Source organism: Takifugu rubripes, chromosome 4, assembly GCF_901000725.2.
Source record: "Takifugu rubripes chromosome 4, fTakRub1.2, whole genome shotgun sequence".
NCBI lineage: Eukaryota > Metazoa > Chordata > Actinopteri > Tetraodontiformes > Tetraodontidae > Takifugu > Takifugu rubripes.
In genome coordinates, this window is record NC_042288.1 from 5,644,171 (window position 1) to 5,655,117 (window position 10,947).

A 10,947-nucleotide genomic window follows, 5' to 3' on the forward strand; every position below is an offset into this window, starting at 1 on the left:
GGTTGATTATTTTCCTGTTGTACAAAGTTGAAGCTACGTATGAAGCTTGGAATGTTGTCTTTCCAACCATAAATACCATTTAAATGACTGTACAAGCCATCAGCAGGAGCGTCTGCCTACATGAGCCTGGTCCTGCTCAAAGTTTCTTGCTGTTAAAGGGGAGTTTTTCCTTGCCACTGTTGCTTGTCTGGGGTTAGGCCCTGGGATTCTGGAAAGCGCCTTGAAACAATTTTGATTGTATAAGACGCTATATAAATAAAGATTGATTTGATTTGATTTAATCTCTTTATATGTCTGTGACATTAATCTCTCTGGCTGATGGAATCCCATATTTCCATATCGTCCTGCTGGTTTTCTTTTATCTGGAGTTCACATCAAAGGCTGACACCAGATTGATTCTTATGTGAATAAAGGAGGAGGTGGAGGTCCCCCTTTTGTTTTATAAATTTAACTTTTAATAATTAAAAACTTTGAATTTTTTAAATGTTAAAGCAATAAAAATGCACATAAATATTAGTTTGCAGGTATAAGGATTCATGTTCAGCTTGTGAGTTTGGAATGTGCAGTAGAGAAGTATCAAAGAGAAGGCACACTGTAGAAAAATAAAAACTTATTGCAACTGGATCTTTATGATTCTTTTAACGGTTTTCCAACATTTAAATAAATTGAGATCTTTGAACTTCCCATCAGATCATTACTGGAAAAACAAGTCATTTACAAGAGTGACACCACTTTACAAGCCTGTAAAGAACAATTATGAGGAAAATTATGGAGAAGTCAAGAAAAACAGGTTAAGCAGAAACCGAACCTATTGCGTATTTAGTGGTGATAAAGCAGCCACGACTGTAAACTTTTGGTGTCAAACTGGAATGAATCAGCGATATGGAGGAGCAGCACCAGGCAACAGGTAAGTGAACTCATTTATATCTGATAATCATCCACGCGTTCCTTTCTATTTTTAAATATTGAGGAGAAAATGAACATACAGACCAGAATCAATCAATCAATCAATCATTCTTTATTCATATAGCATCTTTTACAATTAAAATTGTTTCAAGGCGCTTTCCAGAATCCCAGGGCCTAACCCCAGACAAGCAACAGTGGCAAGGAAAAACTCCCCTTTAACAGGAAGAAACCTTGAGCAGGACCACGCTCAGGGGGACCCTCCTGCTGATGGACGGCTGGGTAGAGAGAGAGGAGAGGAGAGGAGAGGAGAGGAGAGGAGAGGAGAGGAGAGGAGAGGAGAGGAGAGGAGAGGAGAAGAGATGCCATTACAGGAGTTATTTGATGTCTTTTGTCAATACCTGTCAGAACTCTGGCTGCAGCATTTTGGATCAACTGGTGGCTTCTTAAAGAGTTGTTTGGACACCCTGATAATAAAGAATTACAATAGTCCAGCCCGGAAGTAACAAAATAGTAACTGAGTCACCACCACCTTCTCAAGAACTTTAGAGATAAAAGGAAGGTTGGATATTGGCCTATAATTTGCTAATACGTCAGGATCCAGTGAAGTTTTTTTAAGCAACGGCTTAATCACTGCCACCTTGTAGGACCGGGGTACATAACATGACACTAAAGAACCATTGATCTGGTCCAGGATAGAACTGCCTATCAATGGTAAAACATCCTTCAACAGGTGTGTTGGGATGGGATCTAAAAGACACGTGGTGGTCTTGGATTTCTTGGATTAGAGAAGACGCCTCAGAAAAACATATAGGGCTAAAGGAGTTTAAGGGCTCATTGGAGAACCTGTATGTTCCCACAGTCAGCACATCTGGTGATGGTCCAGTTGTTGGGATGGCCTGGTTAGCTTTCTCTCTGATAGCAAGAACTTTATCAGTGAAGAAGCTCATGAAGTCTTCACCACTAAGGGAAGAAGGGATACGTGGATCTAAAACACTGTGACTCTTAGTTAATTTGGCCACAGTGCTGAAAAGAAACCTGGGGTTGCTCTTATTTTTATGTGAATTATACCGGGGGCACACCTCCTGATTTATTATTTTCTTTTTCAGGGGGGCAACAGAATCAAGCGTGATTCTCAGTGAGGTTGCTGCACCTTCAGCAACAGAGTCAACCTCAGCAGGGCTAAGATTATAATGATTTATCCCTGGGGAAACACACAGTGGTCCTGGGATTAGCACAGGGATCACTTCCTTAAACTTAGCTACAGCATTATCTGAAAGACATCTGCTATAGTAAGACTTTGTTCTGAGCATAGAAGAATCCTTAATCATAAATGTGAAAGTTATCAAAGAATGGTCTGACAGGAGTGGGTTGTGAGGGAACACTGACACATGTTCTACCTCAACACCATAAGTCAGAACTTGATCTAGGGTGTGGTTGAAGCTATGAGTTGGTTGGTTTATCTGCTGGAGGAAACCAACTGACTCAAGTAATGAAATGAAGACATTTCTAAAGCGGTCATTTATGACATCTACAAGGATATTAAAGTCTCCAATGATAATGACTGTCCGTTCTAAGGACCAAGTCAGATAAGAAATCAGAGAACTCAGACAGGAACTCTGAATGTGGCCCAGCAGGGGGCCGATATACAACTACAAACAGAAGTGGCTTTTCTGCCTTCCAGTTCCGATGGGTGATGCCAAGAGTCAGGCTTTCAAATGAACTGGAGCCATATTTTGGTCTAGGATTAATTAATAACTTGGAGTGATAGATTGCTGCCACTCCCCCTCCTCGACCAGTAACACGTGGAATATGATAATTAAGATGGGTAGGAGGAGTAGATTCATTTAAGCTAACATACTCCTCCTCCTGAAGCCAGGTCTCAGTAAGACAAAATAAATCAATGTAATGATCCGCTACTAACAGGGATTTACACAAAAGAGATCTAATATTTAACTGTCCACACTTAATTGTGATACTAGTTTCTAGCGGCTAAACATCTCATTGCTGGCCAGATTGGGGAGGGGACCAGAAAATGCTACGGAGTCCGACATCGTTTTTGCGTCGTTGCACACCGACTCCAAGTTAATTTTGGTGACCTCCGACTGACGAAGCCGGGTGTCGTTGGCTCCGACGTGAATAATAACTTTACCAAATTTACGCTTACGTCTCGCCAGCAGCCGTAAATTTGCTTCTATGTCACCCGCTCTGGCCCCCGGAATGCACTTGACTATGGTCGCTGGAGTCGGCTTCACATAGCGCAAAACAGAGTTGCCAATTACCAGGGTCGGTTTCTCAGCGGGTGTGTCGCCGAGTGGGAAAAAACGGTTAGCCACGGGAAGCGGGTGGTGGTGCACCATGGGCCTTTGTTTTGTGCTACGCTTCCTGCGAACCGTCACCCAGCCGCCCTGGCTAGCCGGCTGCTGCCGGGGGACCGCTAGCTGAAGCTACGCTAGGCGGCTCCGCAGCAGCTAGCTTCTCCTGGCTACCTGACGCAAGTCCAGCTAACTCCAAGCTGCGGAACCGCGTCTCAAGCTCGCTAAGTCTCGCCTCCATAACCGTAAATAAACTACACTTTCTGCACCTACTCCCTTCACTAAAGGAGGCAGAGGAGTAACTAAACATTTCACACGCTGAACAGACAAAGACACCGGGTGAAACAGACAGTGAGGCCATGCTAACGCTAATAATCGGCAAAGCCCTGTATTTGTTTAATATGGGTTGTTTTTCACTGTTGTTATCAGGTGACTAGAATGTACCATGTGTTCAAATTTTAATTAAAGTGAATAAAACACACCAAGTGTTCAATATTAAGTGAATACAACACCCCGTGCACAATGCAACCAACGAACGATTGAGAAGAGAGGAAGTGACGCAATACGTTACCAGGAAGCCAAGGCTGCTGGGGTCCGGAAACATGGCCTCTGTCACCCCATTGGGTCATGGTTTCCTCTCCTCTCCTCTCCTCTCCTCTCCTCTCCTCTCCTCTCCTCTCCTCTCCTCTCCTCTCCTCTCCTCTCCTCTCCTCTCCTCTCCCTCTCCTCTCCCTCTCCTTCTCCTTTTCCTCTCCCTCTCCCTCTCCTCTCCCCTCCCCTCCCCTCCTCTTCTCTTCCCCCTCCTTCTCCTTCTCCTTCTCCTCTCCTCTCCTCTCCTCTCCTTCTCCTTCTCCTTTTCCTTTTCCTTTTCCTCTCCCTCTCCCTCTCCCCTCCCCTCCCCTCCCCTCCCCTCACCAGTTTGACTTGCTCATTGGTACCGATCCAGACATTATGATACAGATCTGCTGCACCACAGTATCGGTGCAAGGATAGAAGTGATAAACAGTTAATCAGTTCAGTTCTCAGCATCAGGTCACGTTCGTCATTTGGATTTCATTAGTAGTTTTTCACAAGTATAAGATGTCATTTATTTCAGCACACATAGACTCTCTGGACATGATCACCCCGGACCTGTTCAGGTACAAAGGGATGAACTTTCCAGTCAACGAAAAACTGCGACCCAAGGACATTGATGCCCTGAAGGACTTTGAGATCCGTCCTACTGACGTCTTCATCATAACCTTCCCTAAATCAGGTCAGCTCATTCCTGCATTAAAAACTTTATTTTGTCTAAGAGAGTCAGTAGAAAAGTAATGTTGCTTGTATAAATGTGCTGGGAACATACTTTTTCAACAGTACACCACACATAGAGACTTGTATAATGTCTGGTTGACAACTGACTGGACAAACACCACAAACTCTGCAGGATGTGGTGGAACAACATCTGGACTGTGTGCACGTCATGATAGTGGCACTGCACAGGTTGCAGGAAATGACTATAGAATGAAACTATGATACCTGGGTAATTAAATGGCATTGAATTGCATTTTTATCAACTATTGTTTGTAATCCATCTGACATGATCAGGAAAGGTGGTTAAGTGAATTATCTAGTTTCTCCACTTCTGTCAAAGATGCCAAACCAACAGGTGCCCAAACACTGGACAGGTGTTGGTTCCCTTTACAGCTTTAGAGTGCCGTCTGAATCCAGGTAAATGTACAGTGAGGAAGAAAATTCTTTTTTTCTGTAGGCACAGTGTGGATGCAGCAGATTCTGTCTCAGATCATGGAGGCTTCACACCCTGGATGGGCTGAAGACGTCACCAACAGGGCCCAAATTCCCTATTTGGAGGGAAGAACTGTTGATGACCCATTCAGAGACAGGAAAGAACCTCGGGTTGTATGCACACATTTGTTTCCTGAGCTGTTGCCCCATGGAGTCAAGGAGAAGCAAATCAAGGTGATATTAAGTGCTCTTGTCAACCATCACTTGAATTACTGCTAACAACAGAAGTTAATGATTTCCTTTAGGTCGTGTATGTTTTGAGGAACCCCAAAGATGTCCTGGTGTCCCTGTATCACTTTGCCCACAGTTGGGTTTTGATGGATTCTCCTACAAGCTTTGAGGTGTTCTTTAAACAGTTCATGGATGGCAAACGTAAGTCCCTGTGTTTCACTAACTCCACACGTCTGTATGTAATCAGTTATGTTTAATCTACATTGTTCTTGAGCAGAATTTGTTGGATCGTGGTTTGCTCATGTCAAACAATACGTGGCCGCTCAGGAGCAGCTAAAGATCCACATTGTTTGGTATGAGGACATGTTGAAGGTGTGGAAGGTTTTCATCATTTGGTTTCACCTCATAAAAGTGGGAATTAAAGTTGAATGAAAATAGTCCTGAAACATTTTGACAGGATCTGAGAGGGGAAGTTGTGAAGATCTGTGCTTTCCTGGGAGAAGAATTGACAGATGAAGCCATTGATCGTGTTGTGGAAGCATCAACATTCAAGAGCATGAAGATTAACCCCAAAGCAAACTACAAAGACTTGGTTGAAACCACCGTTTACACCACAGCAACCATGAGGAAAGGTTGGTTTTCTTCTCTGAGTCATCATATGATAGCATATTAGACTTTATATCTAGACACAAACACACTGCTACCTGTAATTCTGTGACTTTTCTGTGCATAAACAGGTGTTGCAGGTGACTGGAAGAATCATCTGACAGTGTCACAGAATGAACATTTTGAAAAAGTCTTCAGAGAGGAGATGAGCGAGTTTCCTCTCATCAGCAATATTGAAAGTCTCCTTCAGTGAGCTCCCAGTTTCAGCTTCTCTCTTCCTCCCCGATCTTTATTTGAAAAATAAGCAGAACCAGTTTGTTTGGGCTCAAATGTGGAATCCAGGACAGACAAGTCAGTCAGTCAGTCAGTCAGTCAATCAATCAATCAATCAATCAATCAATCAATCAATCAATCAATCAATCAATCAATCAATCAATCAATCAATCAATCAATCAATCAATCAATCAATCAATCAATCAATCAATCAATCAATCAATCAATCAATCTTTATTTATATAGTGTCTTTTATTATCTGTATCTTTATTATCACCTGGAGGCTTCTTAAAGAGTAGTTTGGAGACCCTGAATTACAATAGTCCAGCCTGGAAGTAACAAATACTGGACTAATTTTTCAGCATCATGCCGCGTCAGTAGCTTCCTGATCTTTGTGATGTTTCTCAGGTGAAAAAAGGCATTTCTAGAGACTGTTTTAATGTGTGAGTTGAAGGAGAGATTTTGATCAAAAGTTACTCCTAGATTCCTCACAGAGAGACGAGATGTTAATGAGATACCATCTAGAGTGATCATGTGATCTAATCTATCCCTGAGAGGTTCAGGACCAAACACCATGACCTCAGGTTTTTCTGCGTTAAGGAGAAAGAAATTTTAAAGACATCCAAGACTTTATGTCTTTAAGACAGGTCTGAAGCTTCACTAACTGCTCTGTCTACTCTGGTTTCAGAGGAACCTTGTGGAACTCCATGGCTAACCCTACTGTATGAAGAGGGAACGCTGTGGACATGAGCAAACTGCTATCTATCTGATAAATACGATCTAAACCAGTCTAGTGCTGTCCCTTTATCCCAATCATATGTTACAATCTATGTAACAGGATGCTGTGATCAACTTTAATAAGTGCTGTTTCTATGCTGTGCATAGAAACATCTCAAACAGGCTGTTTCTCTGCAGGTGCTCCAGTATCTGAGTCACCACAACCTTCTCAAGAATTTTAGATATAAAAGGAAGGTTGGCTATCGACCTATGATTTGCTAGTACGTCCGGATCCAGTGATGTTTTTTTTTTAACAACGGCTTAATCACTGGCACCTTGTAGGTCCGGGATACATAACCTGACACTAAAGAACCATTGATCTGGTCCAGGATAGAACTGCCTATCATTGGTAAAACATCCTTCAACAGGTGTGTTGGGATGGGATCTAAAAGACACGTTTTGAACTTGTATTTCTGAATTAGCGAACATGCCTCACAAAAATATATAGGAGTGAAGGAGTTTAAAGGCTCGTTGGAGACCCTGTATGTTCCCACAGTCAGCACATCTGATAATGGTTCACTTTATCAGTGAAGAAGCTCATGAAGTCTTCACCACTAAGGGAAGAAGGGATAGGTGGATCTAAAACACTGAGATTCTTGGTTAATTTGGCCACAGTGCTGAAAAGAAACCTGGGGTTATTCTTTTTTTTCTTCAATTTTTCAATGAAGAAAAATAAGCTGTTCTAGCCTTACGGAGGGCCTTCTTATAAACTGCCAGACTGTCTTTCCAGGCTAAATGGTGGCTATCTATTTTACAAGAATACCACTTCCTTTCTAGTCTTGTAAGTCAGAACTAGATTGTGGTGTATTGATTAACAACCACATAGATAGTATAGAAACTATTTGGACTGTTGGATCTGTGTTATCCATTTCTATGTGAGCTCTGAGAGTTGTTGTAGCGCGCATGTGCATTACACTTTTCACCTTGAAGTTGATTGAGTAAACTAAGAAACAGCATGTCTGTGTCCTGTCTTATCAATACATATCATAGATCAAGGGTGTGTTTGAGGCTATGAGTTGGTTGGTTTATCTGTTGAAGGAAACCAACTGACTCAAGTAATGAAATGAAGCCATTTTTAAAGCTGTCATTTATAACATCTACGTGGATGATAAAGTCTCCAATAATAATGACTCTATCTGTTCTGAGGACCAAGTCAGATAAGAAGTCAGAGAACTCCAAATCCAAATTCTAAAAAAGATAAGAAACACAAAAAACAAAACTCAAAGAAAATCTCTGGAGGCTTTAAGAAAAGACAGTCTGGTACAGAAAGAGAGGAATGGAGGGTTTAAATACAGGAGAAGGTAAGAGATGACAATCGGGCACATCTGAGACACTTGAGGGTAATGAAGGTGAAGAGGGGAAGAGGGGAAACAGGAGAAGGAGGGAAGACAGAGGCAGAAAGGAAAAACTACAGAAAAATCTGCGAACATCAATACTGACACAGACGGATTCTAACACTCCGTTATTAAACGGTTATCAGTTATTAAACTGCAGGTGATGATCTGATGATTGGACAAATGTTTCACAGGCTCTGGGAGAACAGAGGGGAGAGTCTCAATAAACAAGCATAAGCCACTTTTATTGAAACCAAATCCTTAATAACTAGAATCATTTGCAGGGTCATTGTGTTGTGTGTCACACCTCTTGTCTGGCCGTTCCTTTGAAGAATCCTCAATAAATCCACCGGAAGCAAGTGATGTTGTGACAGTTGGACGCTCAAGCATGAAGTTCAGTCCTGGGACAACCTTGAGCCTCACTGCGCCAGTATTGTCAAGTTATGGACCACATGAAACCCTTAAAGCCACATAAGTTATTTTTGAACAGCATGTTTCTTTGAGAGCATCCAGGGTGAACCACATTTAACCTTTCTGTGTCAGACCACCCTCCAGTGTCTGGGCCTCTAGGGGCTCATTCACCACCTCAGCGCTTGGACAGGCCAGTCCAATATGATAAAGAGCCGGATCAGCACAATTCTCTCCCCACAAATCCCAAATAACTTCAGGACATGTATTGTGAACTGTCACACAAAGGCTCTCTAGGCCACAGCAGTCATATAAATTTAGTTTGAGTTGGTGGGTTTTATGTAGAGAATGTTCACACTCTGCTTTTCCCATCATTAAAAATCAATTCTCCCAGGTTATATTAAACACTGGGGGTCCGGCTGTGTGTGTGTGTGTGTGTGTGGGGGGGGGGGGGGGTCTCTCCAATCAACCTTAAATATAAAATTTGTGCCAACCACTGCACCATCATTGTTCACATACTCATTAATTACCATTAAAGTGTTAAAACAGGACATTTCTTTATGTGTTCTGTTTGCTTAATGGCTGCCCTCTGATTGTTGGATCTGCAACAACTAAAAAAATGACTAAATGTTTACTCTGAGTCATGGCTTTAAAACATTCTTCCAGCTTAATTCTCATTCTTGGACCTGTGTCACATTGGCTTTTTTCTCCTTTTATTGCCTCATCCTGACCTGACCTGAGGGACTCTCAGCAGTCAAAGAGGACCAGAAGACAGCAGGACAATCCCTCAGGGTTAATAATTACTATGAATTTGCAGAGAAGGAAGCCTGACCCCCAAACATGTCACAGCCAGGCCGGGGCAGCTTTAACTGTCTGCAGCTTCACATACTGTCAGCCTCGGCAATACTCTGATACAGCATTAAAACTTGGAAAAATAGGATCTCTTGGGGCTTCCTGACATATGATTACTTTGCTCTGCTGTATTTCTTTATCCATTTGTGGTTATACGATGAGAATACAGCACAGATGAAGTGCAACAGAGAGAAAAAAAAAGTCCAGCTGAGAGGAAAAGACAGTCATGCAGAAGCAGCGAGGCAAAGGCCGTGAGATGAACATTAATAATATCAGCAGCCACAATAGCAGGAGCAGAGATCAGAGGGATCAGCTCCATTGTCAGGCCATCTCCCACTGACACCAACCACTCTGCTGATGGGAGAAGAAGAATAGACCAGCAGAACCTGCAATTTCACCAAGCTCCTCTTTTCTCAACGATATAACAACCTATTTCTCGGCTCTCACTTTAGTCATATGAAGAGTCTTTAAACCCTAAAGACTCTAAAGTTTCTGTCAACACCAACCAGTTTCACACACTTTAGAATGTTTTTTAAGGAGAAGAGCAGAGGGCTGAAGGTGTTTCTAAAAACTGGGCACAAACAGAAATCTTTACGTTTGTTTGGATCAGCTTGATCAGGCCAGACGAAACATCTCTGCTGTATTCAGATGGACTGAGGTCTGTCAGGTTTGAAGTGCTGGAGAACATGAGCAGTGAAGGTGTGTCAGTATGAGAGCAGAGAGCAGAGGTGCAATGACTGACCCAGCCTGGTCATTAATCATTGGACAGGACAGTCATGGAGGACAGGAACCAGCCAGTCACCTCCATCATGTCATTCACGTCGTCAAGCTTTCTTCTACTTTAAACTCCTACTTTAAAAAAAAAAAAAAAAAAAAAAGAACTTCCTCAGTTTCTCCTCTCAATTTTCTGTTTTAGTCTTTTTATTCTGTTTTCTTAAATGAAACGTGTCTGTATGTGTCTGTATATGATGGACGATGGAGTGATTGATTGATTGATTGATTGATTAGATGCTAAAAGAAGACAGGTTTCTCTTCTACTGACAGGCTCCTGATTCCTTAATTTAGCTTTTTGATGTTATTGGCTCCTAAATCAGTTTCAGCCCTGAAGCCATATTGTTTTTGACCCAGGTGGATCACTGGAAGATTCATCTGGATTATTTTATACTGGCTGCAAGTTTAGAGACAAATGCCTCACATTTTAAATCTGTCATTCTCTTCTACTGTCTCTCCTCTCCTCTCCTCTCCTCTCCTCTCCTCTCCTCTCCTCTCCTCTCCTCTCCTCTCCTCTCCTCTCCTCTCCTCTCCTCTCCTCTCCTCTCCTCTCCTCTCCTCTCCTCTCCTCAGGGAGGTTCATTCTTCCACAGTCATTTTTCAGCCAATTTATTCCTTCATGTGCTCTAACCTGGGGCGTCTCCCACCGGGGAGGCTTTATGTGGTGATTAATGACGGGTATTTAGTCCAGGTACCTGGGGAGTCGGAGCCCATCTGCACAACACTGACAGGTACAACGGTGCGCTGCAGGC

The 10,947-nt window shown here is 42.6% G+C and overlaps 1 protein-coding gene across 2 annotated transcripts; it reads left to right on the top strand.

The window, feature by feature from the left end:
* Positions 1 to 845: 845 nt before the first annotated feature.
* On the top strand, positions 846 to 8,960 carry LOC105416330 (amine sulfotransferase-like). Of its 2 annotated transcripts, none has more exons than XM_029835839.1 (8): positions 846 to 907; positions 4,315 to 4,473; positions 4,969 to 5,177; positions 5,249 to 5,375; positions 5,452 to 5,546; positions 5,632 to 5,806; positions 5,912 to 6,029; positions 8,449 to 8,960. In XM_029835839.1, exons 1-8 carry the CDS (start codon positions 883 to 885, stop codon positions 8,492 to 8,494), a joined length of 954 nt encoding a protein of 317 aa, XP_029691699.1. In that variant the 5' UTR covers positions 846 to 882; the 3' UTR covers positions 8,495 to 8,960. The 2 variants fall into 2 exon arrangements, with proteins under 2 accessions (XP_029691699.1, XP_029691700.1); XM_029835840.1 differs by lacking the exon at positions 8,449 to 8,960 and adding an exon at positions 6,742 to 6,800.
* Positions 8,961 to 10,947: the final 1,987 nt, after the last annotated feature.

What these genes read in the sequence shown, in the direction of transcription:
- LOC105416330 (XM_029835839.1), top strand. Translation starts at nt 883, where the DNA reads ATGGAGGAGCAGCACCAGGCAACAG. An exon ending in GGAGCAGCACCAGGCAACAG is followed by an intron (nt 908 to 4,314) that starts GTAAGTGAACTC and finishes CATTTATTTCAG; the next exon opens with CACACATAGACTCTCTGGAC. An exon ending in ACAGTTCATGGATGGCAAAC is followed by an intron (nt 5,376 to 5,451) that starts GTAAGTCCCTGT and finishes GTTCTTGAGCAG; the next exon opens with AATTTGTTGGATCGTGGTTT.